The sequence below is a fragment of the Antechinus flavipes genome, chromosome 4, assembly GCF_016432865.1.
Source record: "Antechinus flavipes isolate AdamAnt ecotype Samford, QLD, Australia chromosome 4, AdamAnt_v2, whole genome shotgun sequence".
Taxonomy (NCBI): Eukaryota; Metazoa; Chordata; class Mammalia; order Dasyuromorphia; family Dasyuridae; genus Antechinus; species Antechinus flavipes.
The window spans coordinates 123,412,307-123,431,996 of NC_067401.1; the positions used below are offsets into that span (position 1 = coordinate 123,412,307).

A 19,690-nucleotide genomic window follows, 5' to 3' on the forward strand; every position below is an offset into this window, starting at 1 on the left:
AAGAAATGGTACATATTCTTTATATCCTTCTCCACTAGACAGTTCACCTTTCCAGTCTTTAAATCATCTCTTGATTCATCAATCAACTAACAAATATTTATTAAAACAGCTACTAGGAGACAGATACTGTCCTAGTCATTGGAGATATAAGTATAAAGAATTAAATAGTCCCAACTTGCTATAATACTGTATTTGAATGAGGGAGACAACAAATATATAAAGTATAAAGTTAATATACACATATAAATATACAAATATACAAAGTAGTAAAATACAAGTAGTTTCAGAGTGCATTGGCAGTTGTGAGGTGAAAAAGAAAGATTAGGAAAAGTTCATGTAGAATATGGAGCTTGAGGCTATATTCCAAGACAAAAAAGGTGCTCTATGAATGCTGAAGTAGAAGTAAGGAGGGAATGCAAGTCAAACATGGAGATCAGACAATGTAAAGGTATGGAGACAAGAGAAAGAATCACGAGAGAGAAACAGAACTCCAGTTTGGCTGGATTGTGGGAGAAGGATAATGGTAGAAACAAAGTGCTGAGTGCCTTTCTTTACAAAAGCACTACAAAATTTTAGAGCTGGAGGAGATCTCCAACTAGTCAACATTCCCAAAAGGAAACCACATGAAAACACCAGCACTGTATGGCTACTAATGCTTGAGAACTATCTTTTGTTTATTTCTTACTCTTGCCATGTATCCAAAGAATTTTTTGTTTTGTAGTAATCAATTTTCTTGTGCAATTCATGCCTAGTGTCCAAACTATTACACAGCTATCCAAGCAACCCATAGAACTAGTCCATCGGTATAATTGTGAAAGACAGTATAAATGGACAATGAGACCCCAAGTTGAATGAGAGGAAAAGAGTGGGCTAGATTATCTTTGGGAAACTTTAGTGCTTTGTTTTCTTTTTCTGGCAAGGGATAAACACCTACTAAATACTTGTAGAATGATTATTTTTAATGATCCCACAATTCTCCTTAAAACAAAGGCCTCATTTTTTTTTTCGGGGGGGGGGAGGAGGGGTTAAACATCAAAGTTCTTCCAGTGATATGGAATGGTAGAATAACAAATTCTAAGAAGAATTTAAATTAAGGGTTGCCCAATGGAGAGGAGCATGGTGGGTGTGAACATACCATCAATATGTTATCAACAATAGTGAAAAATATAGATAAAAATACCTTATTTTGTGTATGTGTGTATACAAATATGTATACAAAAGTGTTTGTGTGTGTGTGTGTGTGTGTGTGTGTGTGTGTGTGTGCATGTGGAAAACCTTACTGAAGAAGAAAACATTACTGGATTCTTATTTATCTCTATATAGACAAGTATTTTCTGTGATGAGTATGTTCAAATCCAAAATCAAGATGGAGGTCAATAGTACATTAAGAAAATATCTGGCCTACCATATTTTTCTCTTTTTTTTTTTTTGCTTTAAAGATAGTAATTATGTAATAATCTGAAATCACAGAGGAAAACAACGACTTTTCAATGAATGAGAAATAACCAAGGATTTTAGACACACTTCTTGATTATTATGGGTGGTTAAATACTCAATTACTGTGGATGGTCAAACAAAGTTTGAAGACCCACCTGATAGGAATGCTGAAGAAGGGATTTTTGTACTTTATAGGCTACTGACCTAGACAACTTCTAATTGCATATTCTTTGAATAATTCTATGTATAGTCTAGTTTTAGACAGGAAGAAGAACATAAATGTCTTTTTGTTTCTTCTGGACCAGGAAAGCCTATTCTTTATTTCTACACTGTGTAACTAGAATCACTGAATATTATGTACATAATCAAGTGGATAACAGAGGCAATTATCCAGATAATTTAAGTTTTATAAAAATCCTTTGAAACAACTCAATAAGCATGGCCAAAGTGATGGGGAATGAGGAGGAGGCTGAACTAGAACTTGAATAATTGTTTCAATTATTCACACTGCATGTAGACAAAAATGCTGCAAAGATGATAAAGTAGAAATACCCCTGGATTTAGAATCAGAAGACCTGCACCCAAAATTCAGCTTTATCGAGTAAATGTCTCTGAGTAAATTACTTAACATCTCAGCCTCAGTTTCTTCTTCAATAAATAAAGAAAATAATAATATTTATAAGTTTCTACTTTCAACAACTTTAACTTAAATCAACATTTATTAAATAAGTATCTACTGTGTGCAGAACACTGCGCTTAGCACTAAAGGAAATGAAAGGATTAACTAAGACAGTCACTTGGATATAGTTGTGGAGGTAGCAATCTTGTTGGTGGAGATATAATATTAGGAGTAAGTGATTGGAGCTTTAGCTCGGGGTAGCAGCATTGGGGGTAAGGGAAATACTTCACCACTTCCAGGGGGCCCCATGGTCTTTCACTGGCTCATGCTACTGTTCAGTGCAGATGCCTGGCTTACACCACTAAGATTTTACTATGGCATTCTTTTCTCCTGGTACTGGCTTTTCCTCTCAAATTTTAGAGTGCTAAGGGTTAGATTTTTTTGCTAAATGAGCTACCCTCTTTCTCATCTTACCTACAGTTTTGACTAGATATGTACGGTAATACTACTAGCCCACATACTTTACTCAAACCAAATCTCTCCCAAGGATTTGGATTCCTAGTTCCAATATAATAAAAGGAGATACTTGAGATACCCAAGTAATTTTAATACCAAAAACAAAAACAAAAAGTGATAAGTGTATAAGAGAAGTACAAATTGCTATGTGTGTTCCAGGGGAGAAAGATCATCATGAACTACATAATTGAGGAAAAGCTTTATAGGAGAAATGGTAGCACTAAATTAGAACATCAAAAAAAAAAATTTCAGGATGTCAAAAGAAAAGATGGGGACAGTGATGTAGGTTGTAGGTTGAGAAGCTTTGTTTAATACTTTACCTTCTTAAACCCATTCAGCACACAGCTGCCAAGGAAAATACAAAAACAAGCCCATTTAAATCACTCCTCTATTCAATAAACTACAGTGACTCCCAATTTGAATCCTAGAATCAATTTTTTTCATCTTTACTCATTCTTAAATTTGTAACATGTATAAGTAGAATATGCATATAACTTATAGGATGAAGATAGAAAATAAATGTGATTTCATTCATGTGGGGAACTACCCAGTAAAAATTTTTTAAAAAATTTTTCTTTTTTTAGTTATTTTTTATTTAGGTATTTAGGTATTGTCTCTACCAATAAAAGATTGTGCCTCTTTTATAGCACATAATTTTAGACAATTCTCTTAAGCAATGAGAGATTTAGCCCAGAGTCCCACAGCCAACATGTGTCAGATTCAGGATCTGAACCCAGAACGTCTTATCTCTTTTTTTTTTTTTTCTTTTTTTCTTTTTTTTTATTATCTTATTTTTTTTAATTTTTATTTAATAATTACTTTATATTGACACTCGTTTCTGTTCTGATTTTTTTTTCCCTCCCTCCCTCCACCCCCTCCCCTAGATGGCAAGCAGTCCTTTATATGTTGGATATGTTGCAGTATATCCTAGATACAATATATGTTTGCAGAACCGAACAGTTCTCTTGTTGCATAGGGAGAATTGGATTCAGAAGGTATAAATAACCCGGGAAGAAAAACAAAAATGCACATAGTTCACATTCGTTTCCCAGTGTTCTTTCTTTGGGTGTAGCTGCTTTTGTCCATCGTTTATCAATTGAAACTCAGGTCTCTTTGTCAAAGAAATCCACTTCCATCAAAATATGTCCTCATACAATATCGTTGTCGAAGTGTATAATGATCTCCTGGTTCTGCTCATTTCACTTAGCATCAGCAGAACATCTTATCTCAAAGGCTGATCTAAAGTCCGTGTTTTATATATAACTAAAATATTAAGACTTTTTAAAAAAACTATTAGTATTAGGGTTCTTAGAGCTAGGGTTATATAGGGGTTAGATGAAACTTTATTTGTATAAATAAAAATAAATATATTGGATAAATGCTCAAAAGTATTTTTCTGTTGAGCTATGCAATAGAAGTCTGAAGACCACTGAAGTTAGAACATAACTATGAAATGGAAAAAAATTATTATTATTTGTATAAAGTCAATAAAAGATAAATGTGGTTTACCTGAATGACCCCAAAAGACAGATAATTCTACAATAAAGTTACTTATTATCCCATGCAAATTACCATCATATTCAGTCATGACAAGAGGGATACAGATACTGTACAAGACTTCTAGTTTAAAACAAAAATGTAGAGAGAATTTTACAACAGTCAAAAACTATAACAAAGGCAAAGGAAAATATCTTTTGCTGAATTTTATATTTAAGATACTTAAATATTTTCTTTGAATAATCATTTTCAGTCATCATAGAGGTTAGTTGTTGGAATCTTTACAAACTGCTAACTCATTAGAGTTGACAGATTATTGATCTGATCTTACAAGAAGATGTTTTGGGCCAGAACCTGAAACAAGGTACTAAGTAGAACTAATTGATACAATGCTTGTGTTCACACCTTTACTCATTGAAGTTCACAAGTATGAGAGATTCACAAAGTTAACTGTGTAACTTTGTGAATTCACACCTTCCCTTGAAGCTCTTAGGGCCAGAGAGCACTCTGGGAGAAAACCCATAATCCCTCTCTCTCGCATCCCACAATTTCTCTCTCTCATATAAAACAGACAGAGGCTCTCGGGGAGAGCTGAGCTGAAGATTGAGAAGGCTCTCTCGGGGGCACAACCAGATTCACCTTCATCTCACAGCACTGTGGTGGCTGGGCTCCTGCCCTTACCCCACTGAGACCAAGCTGGTCTGAAACACTCGCCAGAAAGCTAGCCGAGCCCCAAATGAAGGAGACAAGAGATTCATTCCATCTTTGTGCGGCTGGAGGCTGAAGAAAGCAGAGGCAGAGGCTGAAGAGCAAAACCTTTGGATTTGGAGACATTCGGAGGGAGCTCTTGGAACCAAGCAGAGAGATAGGCCTCTAAGCTAACCGGGCTATATTGGAGATAATAAAAGATCTGAACTTTTATCACCAGGCTGCGTTTTGGGTGATTATTTACTCTTAACTGAAACGAAGGCTGCCTCCAGAAAACCTCCCTGAGAAACCTGCTCTCTTCCCCCAGGAAGAACATTTTTATATTATTGTAAAGAAAAGAAAAGAACACCACAATTAGTGATAATAATTGTTAGCTAACAATACTGCTAAGTTAATTAACTAATGGCTAAGTTATTTGGGACAATATCAGTGTGGTTGTGACCTATTCACTACCTCCCCCAAAAGAAAAAAAACAAAAATCCTTAATTTATAAAAATCTGAACTTAGAAACCAGACAAATCACATTGATTATTCTTTCCAAAATTAAAAAAATCCCCAGATTTCTTTATGAATTCCTCTGTTTAAAATCAGATCTGCTTTTTAAAAAATGAAATTTATATACACATATTCAAAAACATTCATTTTACAAGCTGAAATACAACAACATAATACCATTCATTATACTCAGGTAGAGATCAAAACTTATGGCAACTAGAAACTACAATGTAAAAGGGGAAGTGAAAGAGAAGTCAGCAAATAAAGTGCCTGGCCATGTAAAATAGATATCATAAAATTCCTGTATCAAAGACAATATTGTATTCCTGGGGCTCTAAAAAATTATTGTATTGACCCTTATTTAACATATTGTTCCAACAGACCTAGTAATCTTGCTTTTCAGAGAATAAAGATTAAAAGCAGCAAAGAATTTAAAATATTCTTCATTCTCTAATGTTAGAAAAATCGGAGTTTATTGTATCTGAATCATTTTTATTCATCTACAGAATAAAAATGTGCATTTGTTAAGTACTGGAAAAGAACAGAACCATCATGTGACCATAATTAATGAGTGATCTCTTTGCAGGGATTCTGTGTTGGGATCACTTCCATTGGCCACGGACCACGCAAAAGACCACAATTCCTTGGAGTCAAAAGGCCACATCACTGTGATTATGAAATCCTGGTAGCTGAAAACTAGTGAGTAAAATCAATCAAAACTTCTGATTCTAGATAAATCAGGCATGACTTCAGCAGGCAAACCCTCAACCTTCTGTTTTACTCTGCCTAGGGAGCAGTCCAAACTTTTTTAGAATCAAAACCTCAGAATGTTCATGCGAATCAATGACAATCTTTTACCAAAGCCATAATTTTGGCAGCATGGGGCAAACTGTAAATTCTGCCCCTCACCCATTCCCCAAAGCCTTAACAGATGGTTTTATGAATTACAGAGACAAAAATTAAAAAAACAAAACAAAACAAAAAAACCCACAAAAGTTTTTTTTTTTTTTGATGGACAACTTTCTGGTCATGATCTACTATGAACTTAGAGAGGCTGGAACTTTGACAAGACCCGCCTTGGGTCATATTGAAAGGCAAACATTTGTGCTCTACTGACATTCTTTGAGAAGCCAAGGCCATGCTATAATGCGGCAGGAAAGGTTTTTAAAGGAAGATTGACAACAATAGCAGATTTTAGTTAATTATTCAAGTAGAATCTAGTAGTAATAAAATAACAAATGAAACAATCTACTCCCAAGCTCCTGACAAAATTATTACCTAATCACTTACCAAATCATCCTTGGAATCCTGGGATAAGGAGTTCTTAACCTGTGAATTTTAAAAATTTTCTTACGTTTTGACAACTAGATTTCAATCTAATTGGTTTTCTTTGTAATAGTCTGTACTTTATTTTTTGCATTCAGAAATGTTCTGAGGTGTCATCAGGCAGGTGAAAGGGCTCAAAAAGTCATGTTCTCATGAAGTTATGAGTTCTTCCCCCAGAACTCAGAAGTCTTGGAATCAGGAATATTGGAGCATAAATGCCATGTCAGACACATAACTTTGCAGGGTCTGAGTTTCTTTATCTATATAATAAGAGGGAGCTGGACATAATGTCCTATAATGCCCCAGCTAGCTCTAAAACTATTATCTTACAACCACCCAGTCTCTCTGTATGATGAATGATATAATGGTGATAATAGCAGTTTTCTTCCATTTTTGTACAGCCTCTAACCATTGGGAAATTTTAAACTCATATTAAATGCTGAAAATTGCCTCTCTGAACTTATACTCATTGGCCTTCTTTATTTAGTATCTTTTGTTAAAAAAAAAACCTACCCAAAAAATTAATCATTTGAATAACAAAGATATTTCTTAAATTGATTTATCACTTGAAACGGCAAACAAGTCAAAATGAGTAAAATAATAAATGCAAATAACTCACGGTCCACATCCAGAAGGGCACGAACAGATTTAGCAAGCTCCCTGGATTCCTGGACCAGATTTGCTGTCACATTGCGTCCATTCCTTCCAAGCTGTGGGAATAGTGTTTGAGAACCTAATATTGATCTTCGGTCACTAAAGGACATGGGGAGGAGGAGTGAGGGATAGAAAATAAAGTAGAATTAGTTTTTACATCATGGGGAAGTGATATTCCTTTTATTAAAAAGGGACAGTGATTAGGATGTCTTAAAAAAACAGGATTCTTACTTGGTGAGAAGTTTGTACAAAGGAAAAAAAATCCCTTCCTGGTAGTGTACTGTAAAATTCTGAGAATGCTGGGGCACCATCATTTGTAATTCTTAGTGAGATCTGTGATTTCAGTAGAGTAGTGGAAAAAAAATCTTAACAATATAGATAATAATAATGATGACAATGATAAAGATTTTAAAAAGGTACTTATCATTTACAATGTTCTCAGTCCAGTGTCTATGCTAAGTATTTGACAATTATTATCTCATTTGATTGTCACAACAACCCTAGGAGGTAGATGGAATTATCATTCCTATTTTACAGTAAAGAAAACTGACGCAGAAAAAGGTTAACTTGCCTGGGGTCACATAGCCAGCATATGTCAGAAGCAAGATTAGAATGCATGAGGCAAGCTCTCTATCCTCTATGCTACACTGCCTTTAATTATATTATAATTATATTATATTATAATCATATTATAATTTAATCATAAATGCCATTTTTATTTAGTTCTTTAAGGTTAAGAAGCACATTCTACTTTCAGTTACATAAACATATTTCTGTTAAAATAAATTTATGAAAAATATTCAGGATACTCTTATTATTAATAATAGTAATAAGTAAGTGAAAGAAGGATGATGTAATGAATGCAGACAGATTCATTTGAGTGCACAATTTTATAAAGAGGGGCCAAAAGACAGGGGAAGAGGAAAAATTATGCTATGATTTAGAAGGACATTTGATTTTAATTGATGATAAAACAATGACTGTTTATGCATATACCATCTTCATATGCATAAAGTTGTTGTTAAAGCAGATAGCATTTAAATCATTCATTTTTACTTTATTTTTTTTAAATCAGACTTTGAAGTCCACTGGAAACTCAGGAAAGAAACTTTATTGATACAGATAGGTTACTGCTATGCAAATTGAGAATTTCCTGGAGTACTGAGTTTTTGACTTATCCAAAATTACACACCCAGGAAGAAGCACACAGGCATAACTTCTTATACCTTTGTTTTCTTGGTTTTTAGCATGAAAATCTATCCACTATAACACACTGCTTCATAAGTCATTCATTTTGTTAGGGTTTTTTTTTGTTTTTTGTTTTTTTTGGTGTAAGGGGGACACAATGAGGGTAAAATGACTTGCTCAAGATCACAGAGCTATTAAGTGTCTGAGGGAAGATTTGAACTTGGGTCTTCCTGACTCTAGAGTACCTGACACTCTATTGTACCATCTAGCTGCCCCTCATTTTATAAGGTCAATGAAATTATAAATGATACTAACATTATTTCACTGGAATAATCTTGAGCAAAACACTTAACCTTCTTTTGCCTCAGTTTGCTTATCTATAAAATGAGGAGGTAGGATTCCACGGCCTCTTAAGTTATTTCAAGTGCTAGATGTATGAACATCCTATGGCATTATTTTATTTATAAAAATTCAAATCTTACCAAATTGTACAGGCATTGCATAGACATAGAGTGGCATGGAATCTGATGAATTATGTACATGTTGTTCATAAAAATAGACTCTGAAAGGGGCCAAATTGTCAGCCAAATTTAAAACTAACCTTTAAAGTATTTACTTTTTAAAAATGAAGTTCTGTATGACTTGAATGCAATCTGATATACTTAAAAAAGGACAAAGACTTAGTGGGAAAAAAAGGTTAATCAAAATACTGAGGAAGGGACACAATGTTGAATTGTGGATAAAATAGTGATTGTGCATATATGTGTAATCTAGATATGCACTGAGCAATTATAAGAGCAGATAGGAGGAGGCAATGGAACAAATAAATATGGAACCAGATACCAGAAGGTCAGGGGATATTGAGTCCCATTCTTGCCACTAAAAACTATGGGTCCATAGCTAAGTTGCAAACTCTCAGAGTTTCAATTTTCTCCAATATAAAAATCCAGATTCTCCTTGTACCACAGATTTTACAGTAGGATTCCAAATTTGAATGATGGGTGCTTTGTAACTATAATGCATTATATAAAAGCAAATTATGATTATTAACAGTGAGCTACAAAAAATGAAATGCCAGTATGCTAAATCAAGTACAACAGAAGATGAAGATCTTTGTTTCCCTTATGGAATTTCTAAGGCTTTCTACAAAAGATAGTCTATTAGGCTTGGAGTCTAGAGGACTTAAGTTCCAATTTTCCTTTGGACACTAATTAACCGTGCCTATGGTAAGTAAAATAGTCTTTTTCTGCGTTGGTTTTCGTATAAAATGAGGGTGCTAGGGAGAATGGCCTTCTGGCTCTATGACTTGAGACTCTATGACTTGAATGAAAAAATAAGTATTCAAACTAGTTCACATTATGGCTTGAGGTAGGGCAAGAAACAGAATCTAAAACAATTCCGTTTTATATAAATATACATTTTTGTTCCAGACTTGTGGTTTCTTCCAAATTTGCAACTTCCAATATATAGCCTCTATTCACTGGTATAGACAAGTAATTCATGTTAAAATTATCTTTGAAAGCTGAATGAATAATTGAAAGGTTAATTTATATTTCCATAGTGACACAATTAATACAAGTCAGAAACAGGATTTCTAACTAGATTTTCCTGGTTCCAAAGCAAGTCCTCAATGTTTCTTTGGAGACTTTTGACTGATCAGTTTGAATAAGCCAGAGAAATGGGGCTTCATTTGTTGGTGAAATGGGACTCTTGAAGGCCAATAAGCTATAATCCCTCACTGAATCTAGGAATCACATAAGAGCTTGCATGAATGGCCCTGGAGGTTTGCCAGATTCATTCATCCCAAAGAACAGGGCATTATGTTAGAATGTGGACAAAAGTTGACAATTGCAGGTATTTTTTTTTGACATTCAATGTAAGAGTGGGAATGGGGACACACACAGAGCATCTTGACTCAGAATGAGTCATCCTCATTCATTGAATGGCTACTGTTGGATAACAAAGGGCACCAGGGATTATTTTGTGCATTTTAGCAAAAAGGACCCAGCTGGAAGGAGATGATGTCCCTGTGAAGAGTGACAAATGCTATAAACCCATGCCACATCACCTGGAAAATGCATGAAGTGGAATCCCTTCTCTGCACAAGGCAAAAGATAAAGAGATTTGACAGGTGTATCAAAGTGACCTTAGATAAGAGCTGCAGAATAAATAAATATTATTAGTGTTCTCATTGCTCTTATTGGGAAATTTAAAGTGGGTCACTTTTCTATCAAGACTGAAACAATACTGTAGACAAGAGATGGACAAGGAGGACCAACAAGGAGATTTTTCTTCTTATATATATTAGTTGATGAAAATGACAAAAAGAGTGCACAATTAAAAAAAAAAAAACTGGCTGATTATAAAAATTTAGTAACTGGATTAAAATTGGTTAATGGGACCAAGCTTTTGAGTAATACTTTTTATTTATTTAAATAATTTAAAGGGAACTAGCATGGCAGAGTAGGGCAACTGAGTGGTACAGTAGATAGAGCATCAGCTTTAAAGTCAGGCAAAACTGACTCAGATACTCACTAGTTATGTGACCCTGGAAAGAGCCCTTAAATCAGTGGTTCTCAAATTATGATGTAGCGAAGCCTAGGGATCTCTGAAACCCTTTTAGAGGGTCTATAAATTCAAAAATAGTTTTTATTTCCAATATGGTAAATGTCTATAAATATAACCCAGATAAACAAAAATGCTTTGGAGAGATCCTCAATAATTTTTAGTAGGATAAAGATACTGAAAACAAAAGTTTGAGAACCACTGCCTTGAATGCTCTGAATCTCAGTTTTCTCTGTAAAAGGGGGATAATATAGCACCTACCTCACAGGATTGTTGTGAGAATCAATGAGATAATATACGTGAAATGCTTTAAAAACCTTGTTTAAAACCTTAACATATGTCTTCTTCTTGTTATCACTGCTGTTGTTATGCTGGCTATATGACTTTAGGGAAGTTATTCAATCTCTAAGTGTGCAGTCAATATTCTAAGACAGATTATCCTGAAATGCTAATCTGCATAAGTGGAAGGGTTTTCCATATCAGAAGTTTTCCACATAATAAAATAACAAATCAAGTCTTACCTGTAAAAACATTGGGAACTGGCTTTGGAATAAGATGAGATGATATTAAAAAATAGTAAGTCAACAGACATTTATCAAGCACTTTGTGCCAGGCACTATGATAAATGCTGGGGATACAAAGAAAGGTAAAACCAATCATGTTGTCAATAAGCATTTATTAAGCACCAGCTCTATGCCAAGCACTATAGTGAGTGCTAGAGATACAAAGAAAGGTTAAATCATGTAGTTAACAAGCATTTATTAAGAACTAACTATGTGCCAGGCACTATGCTAAGTGTTGGGGTACAAAGAAAAGTAAATGACAGACAGTCCCTGCTCTCAAAGGGATCCAATCTAATGGGGGAGACATGTAATTTCTTATCTAAATTTAATATTACCTTAAATTTGACAAGGAAGAAGACTGATCAGAAAGAACTTCTTGGATTGTCTAGAGATAAACAAAACAATGAAGAACACATGTGAATTTGATGCTTTATTTTAAAATATTTTCAATTCAAGCAACATTGTCTATAAGGGATATAGGGGAATCCATAGAAAAAAATCAGACCCACCTGAATCTCCTTGGGGATGCAAGAGGAATCTGAACAAGGCACTCTAAGGACATTTGGGGAGGAAGAGAAGCTACTTGTGGGGAGGGGAGGGAAGAGGACATTGGAACTAGGTAAGGCTTTAAAAAGAAGAGAACTCATCTCTTATTAGCCAACACTGATTATTATTTTGTTATTTTCTAACCTTCCAAATCTGAGCTAGGGACTCTAGATTCTAGACAAGTTTCTGTTTTGTGGGAGGAAAAATCACTTCTACTTTAAGCTACTTCTCAGAAATGCAAACTGATACAGAAGCCTCTCTCTCTTTCTTCACAAGACATAGGGTTCTTGGGTATCACTTTCCCTGAAGGTTTGAAAAAAATATTCCCTAAAAACTAATGTGTTTTTGTCACCCCTTCCCAGCTATTTCTCTTCAAGTGTCTGGGTCATGATAGCTTGTCTGCTTCTTTACCTGTATATTTTTAAATCTTTCAGTCCTTTTCCCTAAAGTCAGCACTGTAGTTATGAGCAGTAATAACATTTCACTTAGCCTTCAAATGTGAAGCTTCCACCAAAAGACCTAACATTATTAATGATATATTTATGGAAATGCACACAATGTGCACACATACAATGTATCACACATAACACATATGTATACACATAACACAAACCTGACTGCATATATACAGCACAATACATGTATACACATACATACAAACATATGCATATGTAGCATACAGAATGAATATATACACACAACACATTCATGCATATATATATATATATATATATATATATATATATATATAATATATATATATAATGCACACACATAGATAAATATACACAGCACAATGCACATACTTGCACATAATACATATGTGCATGCACACAATACACACATACCTATACACACATGCACAGACTCATATGCATGGTACATGCATGCATGCATACATACATACATTTCCCCCCAACTTGATGTAGGAGTATTCCCTTCTCTATGGAAGGTGTCTGTGTATATAATATATGGCAGTCATGCATTGAGTATGTATTGATGGATGTACTCTAGCCACACCTATGATGCACACCCAACCAGGGAATAATGCAAACAGGCAAATTTACCTCCACAAAGTTCAACAACTTCTCAGTTGTGAGTTCAAAGGTTTTCCGAGCTGTTTCTGACTTCCGCAGTTGGCAGTCCAACACTGTGATTCTCTTTCTTAAGTCTTGAAAACTTTCCTGGCAAGGAGACCCAGAAAGAAGGAGCTCAAGCATTTTTTCACAATTTATTACTGGCAACTTCTCACTTTTCAGATTTTCAGTTGTTATAACTCATGGCAAAAATCTCTAGAGAATTCCCTTTTCTGTGTCTTAATGGAGTGCTCATCCAATAATAGGCAGTGTGATATAGAAAAATGAACATTGCACTGGGGATAAGGATGTTCATTTTTCATTGTCTCTGACTCTCTATGACCCCACTTCAGGCTTTCTTTGCAAAGACACTGGAATGATTTTCATTTTCTAGCTCATTTTACAGATGAGGAAACTGAGGCAAACAGGATTAAGTGACTTGCCCAGGATCACTCAGCTAGTAAATGTTGGGAGCAGATTTGAACTCAGGAAGATGAGTCTTCTCAAGTCCCCTATCCAGTAAGGAAAAACTGGCCTAAATTTCTACTTTTTGTGCTTATTATTTATATGACCTTAAGTTAGTCATTCTTCTATGGGCCTCAGTTTTCTCATCTATAAAAATGGGGTTTAAACTACACGAATTCAAAGGTCCCTTCTAGCTCTAAATCTATGGCCTTATCAATTAATTAACGGGCATTTTTATTAACTACCTACTATGTATCAGGCACTGTGTTCACTTTGTGCACACAAATATTGGAGGAAAAAAATCCCTACTTTCAAGAAATGTACATTCCATTTGGAGAGACAAGAAGAATGTATACATAAAGTAAATACAACAGGAGTGGAGATAGGGCTGGACCTGTGACTTAACCAGTATAGGAAATTTCAGAGGAGGAAAATTCCTTGGCCAATGAAGGTCACCAACTTTTCTGCTTTTCTGCAACTTAGAGAATCTTAGCTGCCCCAGACACCAAGAGGTTTAAGCTAGTTGCCCATTGGGATCAGAGAGCCAGCTAGCCTCAGAGATAGCACTAGAACTTTCTAGCTTTGAGCATCTTACTGAATGAATGAAGCATTTGGTGAATGCTTCCTATGTGCTAAGCACTGTGCTAAGAGCTGAGACTATAAACAGAAAACAGTCTCTTCTCTTCCTGCAAGTCTAATGGAGGAAGTCAACATGTATGGGAAGTTTCAGTTACAAGTCTGTCAATAAGGTCAACCTGCTATCTGGGAGAAGGGGTGGGGAAAGGAGGGGAAAAGTTGGAACAAAAGGTCTTGCAATTGTCAATGCTGAAAAATTACCCAAGCATATATCTTGTAAATAAAAAGCTATTAAAAAAACCAAGTCTGTCAATAAACATTTATTAAATGGCTACTACATACAAGGAGGGAGGTACTAGATCTTATGGCAGATAGAGCATCCTGGAGTCAGGAAGACTCATCTTCCCGAGTTCAAATATATTTACTACCTCTGTGACCCTAGGCAAATCCCTTAACTCTGTTTGCCTCAGTTACTTCATCTGTAAAACAACCTAGAGAAGGAAAGGGCAAATTATTCTAGTATCTTTGCCAAGAAAACCCTGAAGAAATCCTGGAGAGTTATGCATGACTGAAAATGACTCAGTGTACTATTGGCAACTTCTCACTTCTCAGATTTTCAGTTGTTAAAACTAATGTTATCATTTCAGTGTTAATTCACTCCTAGAAGTGAGAGCATGACCTCTGCCACATTGACCGATGACCCAAATAAATTTGGAGCTCCTGCTCTTTTTAACCCAAAGACCTCTGGAGAGAGGAAGACTCAAGACCTTCTTATTACTCCTTTTACAAACATCATTCTCCTTATTGAAAAAAAAATAGAAGACAAATATCAGCAAGTTTGATGTCCCAAGACAGGTATCTTAACTAATGAAATGATGATTACTATGAAATGTAAAAGAAGAATTTATATTACGAAGGAGAAAGGCTCAAAGGACACAAACCTTGAAATAAGACATTTTGGGGTTTTGAATGAACTCTTTCTGAAAAGTTATTGCTCTTGAAAAAGGGTAAAGATTTATATAAAAACAAAACAAAATAAAACTTTCTTTTTTCATTAAAATAAAGCATGATTACTAGAGAGATGCTGTGGTAAGATGGGCAGCAAGCAGTGCCTCAGTGACACTGTGACTGTCATACATGATGCTTCCATGGGCACTAGACAAATCACTTCATCTGTCAGTGTTCTAGCCCAGGCAGGGGCAGAGGCAGTGTGAACCAGAAAGTAGAAGGATGAGAAAGAATCTTAGTCTTTCATTGCTTGAATCTACTGTCTTCAGAAATTATTTTCTTTTTTATTTAATTGAAGAAGAGTAAACTAGGATTCTTAGAAACAGAAACACCCACCACTATTTGCATTTCAGTGTTAATTCACTTCTAGAAGTGAGAGTATGACCTCTGCTACATTGACAGATGAGCCAAATAAATTTGGAGCTCCTGCTCTTTTTAACCCAAAGACCTCTGGAGAGAGGAAGACTCACGACCTTCTTATTACTCCTTTTACAACACATCATTCTCCTTATTGAAAAAAAAAAAATAGAAGACAAACACTGACCTACTTTAGAAGAGCTGATAAAAAGAAAATGAAAACAGGATATATGACAACAGAAAGGAAACCATGGTAACTATGAGAAGGAGGGAGAGAAGAAAGGAGGGGGAGAGAGACAGGGAGAGAGAAAAGGAGAGAGAGAGAGAGAGAGAGAGAGAGAGAGAGAGAGAGAGAGAGAGAGAGAGAGAGAAAAGGAAGTAGAATAAGACAGGAATAAAAAGAAGAGAAAAGGAGAAAAGGAAGTAGGGAGAGACAGAGAGAAAAAAAGAGGAGAGATGAAGAGACAGAGAGAGAAAGAGAAATAGGGAGAGAGTGGGGGGGGAAGAGAGAGAGAAAAGGAGATGTGGGGAGAAAGATGTAGAGAGAAACAAAGAGAGATAGAGAGAAAGAGAGAGAGAGAGAGAGAGAGAGAGAGAGAGAGAGAGAGAGAGAGAGGAGAAGGACATAGAGAGAAATAGAGAGAGAGAGACTAGAGGAGAGAAGGAAGTAGAGAGACAGAGAGAAAGAGAGAGAGACAGAGAGATCCAGAGACAGAGAGTGAGCATGCTCTTGTGATGTTCTGCTTACTTTGCTCGGGCCAGAGTGATCAGCCAGCTGAGCCTTTAGCTCCTTTATTTCAGCTTCTAAGAGGCGAATCACTTCCTCATAGTCCATTTCCATGCCATGGGCCTGCCTCTGTGCTGCTTCAGCAAGATGAAGCCTGCTTCTCAGGGCTCTTGTTTCTTCCACGACGGCTTTAGCTTCCTATAAACCACAAAATAAATTCCATTTTAAAACATCACTCAAAATAGTGGTTCAATGATTCAAACAAGATATCTTCCTCCCTGTACAGGTATCAGGGGAGAATGAGATTACCCACAATTTTACTCTGTAGCTCCCAATGTGAACACGCAGAGACGATGATAACAGGACGACTTTACTAGCACATCAATAATCACTGTGATGAATGATGTTGGATACCACATGACATTTTTCTTCCTTAGGGAGAATACCATAAACTTGGATCATATATAGACTTATGAGACAAAGCATATTGTTAGTGGCTCAAGCACAGGCTGTGGAATCAGGAAGAACCAAAATCAAGTCTAGCCTTTGACATAGTAGAAAAGTGTGAACTTGGGAGAATTACTGACCTCTCAGTGCCCCCAACAATCTTCTAAGACTATTAATTATAGAGGAGGTGCTAGCCTGTAATGGTAGAAGGAGTTTCCATACCAGGAATTCCATAGTCATCAAATCAAATTATAGACCTGAAGCATGTCACTGTATGTAGCCAACATTAATTTTCCGAAAATATGAAGAAGAGAACAGAAAAGGAAAACATACAGGTAACAGATAGTTTGGAGGAGATAAAAGCAGGTAATAGTAAAAAGAGATGCAAGGTAAAGGGGGTGGATCTTGGTCCCTGCTGGATCCTGAGGCTTCTTTATCCCTTGGAACAATATGGTTGGTCTTCCCCGTGTTGAGTTTTTTCCAACTCTAGTCTGTCTTCTCAGTAGTCAAATTGCTCTGCCTAAAACACAAGTCTGACCATACCTACCCCTATTCAATAACTTCTAGTGGTTCCCTATCACTACCCAAGGGAAAAAAAAAAAGGCTTTGACTGGCATTCAAAGTCCTTCTAAACTTGGCCCCTTCCTACTTTTCCAAATTTTCTTACAACTTAATTCATTTCCTTTCTCTCCAGTCTAGTGATACTGGCTGCTGTTTCTCATACACATCAACTCTTGACTCTGGGCAATTTCAATGACTGTCTCTGACACCCCAGTTTTTTTTTTTTCCTTATCTTTTACAGGATTCCCTGGCTTCTCTCAAGTCCTAGCTAAAGTCCCACCTTTGCCAAGAAGTTTTTCCCATTCCTCCTTCAATTTGGTGCATTTCTTCTGATATTATCTTCAATTTATCTTGCCTATATTTTGTTTATATGTAATTGTATGTTGTTTTCTCCATTAGAATATGTACATGTTGGGAGCTGGGATTATGTCTTTGTATCTCCAATTTTTAGCACAGCATCTGGCTTGTAGCAAGAGCTTAAGGTTTGTTGATTCACTATTTTGGGTCAGTGCTTGCCTAGAGACTGGCTGTCTTTGAACTTAAAAAATTTTTGGGAAAGGGGATGAACAAATAAGTGGACTCCAATAGTAGACTCTGGATCTTCTACAGAATAAAATGCCATGAGAATTAAAAAATTCAAACATTTAAAGTTATATTAAATCATAAATTATACCAAAAATAATTTAGTGTATTCAAGGATGTTTAATCCTTTCTGGGAATGTTAGGGAAGATAAATATCATAGCATTCCACAAAAAACTTCTAAGTGGTTCTGTCAAAGAGAGCATCCAGGGCTGAAAGGATTATTTTTCACATTCACTAATTTCACATTCTTCATAGTTTTTTCCCTATTTGATGCAAGAACATACTCTTCTTTATGAAACTGAATTATCTGCTTTTTAACTCTATTCACAAAACAATTATAAGCATCAATTAAGGTATTATGATAGATTCTGGGGTTATAAAGACAAAATTTTAAAAATTAAAAAAAAATTTTTATTAATCTCCTAGTACATGGCAGATGCTGTGCTAGATGTGGGCATACAACTATAAAGAAATAAAATAAATACTTTGGTAGTTGTCTGAAGGAGGGGTTGGAGAAGCAGGGAAACCAAGTAGGAGGCCACAGCAAGAGTTGAGGAAAGAGGTAATAAAGAACTAAAATAAGATCATGACTGTGAATAGTGATAAGCGAACATGTATGAGAGCCATTATTAACTTATTTATACATAGAAAATTTGGCAACTAATGGGTTATGTGGGATGATGGAAAGTGATAAGTAGAGGACATTAGTAAAGTTATCAACTTGGAGACTGGAAGAATGGTGGTACTTTCAACAGAAATAGGGAAGTCTAATATAGAGGAAGTTTGCAGGAAAGGCTAACAAGTTCTATTTTGTACATGGTGAGTGTGAGAAGTCTGGGACATCTACTTTGAAATGTTCCACAGATGGTGCAGGACTAATGTAAAAAGGTTCTGGCTTAAGATACATATCTGAGAGTCATCTGAATAGACATGATAAGCCCATAGACATGATGAAGTCACCAAAATAAAATAGAGATATAGAAGAGTCTCTGAGGACACACTCCTGGTTAGATGGGATATGTCTGATGATGCTATTGCAAAAAAAAAAAAAAAAAAAAAAAAAAAAAAAAAAAAAAAGGTCATATAGCACCTAGAGAAGAGAGTATAGAGAAGATAATAGTCAACAGTGTCAAGTTGAGAAAAGACCATCAAATTTGGCAAATAAGAGATCTTAATAATTTTGGAGATAGCAATTTCAGTAAAGAAGTCAAACCAGATCACAATGGTTACTTGTAAGAGGACAGAAAGGAGAAGCAATGAATGTCCTTCCTCACACAAGACATTCCATTTCCTGACTTTGGGAATCTTCATGGGTTGTCCTTCAAAATTGGAATTCTCTTCACCTTGAGACTTTCCTGACTTTCTTCAAGTCTTAGCTAAATTCCCATCTTCTACAAGAGGACTTTTCAAGAATAATTATAACTGCTCTTTACTCAGGGCAAAGATTTGGAAATTGAGGGGATGCCCATCAATTGGGTAACGGCTGAATAAATTGTGGTATGCCATTATAGGGCAATATTAGTGCTCTAAGGGAAATGATGAGCAGGATGGTCTCAGAAAAACCTGGAAAGTCCTCCATAAACTCAAGGAAAGTAAAATGTACTATGTATAAAGTAAAAGCAATGTTGTGGGATGATTTGTTGTGAATGACTTTACTATTTTCAGAAATATAGTGATCCGAGACTACTTTGAAGGATTTATGATGAAAGAACTGATTGTGTTTGAATACAGATTGAAGCAAATACTCCTTTTAAAATTTTTTTCTTGAGGGTTATT

The 19,690-nt window shown here is 35.6% G+C and overlaps 1 protein-coding gene across 5 annotated transcripts in view; it reads right to left on the reverse strand.

The window, feature by feature from the left end:
• The window catches only part of STXBP4 (syntaxin binding protein 4), a 221,834-nt gene that overhangs the window by 85,289 nt on the left and 116,855 nt on the right, over positions 1 to 19,690 (reverse strand). For all 5 annotated transcript variants that reach the window (XM_051994255.1, XM_051994257.1, XM_051994258.1 and 2 more), the window contains 4 exons: positions 16,345 to 16,521; positions 13,182 to 13,298; positions 11,904 to 11,953; positions 7,218 to 7,351 (listed from right to left, as the gene is read on the reverse strand). In XM_051994255.1, the coding sequence (XP_051850215.1) occupies positions 7,218 to 7,351; positions 11,904 to 11,953; positions 13,182 to 13,298; positions 16,345 to 16,521 (478 nt within the window). The remainder of the gene's footprint in view (positions 1 to 7,217; positions 7,352 to 11,903; positions 11,954 to 13,181; positions 13,299 to 16,344; positions 16,522 to 19,690) is intronic.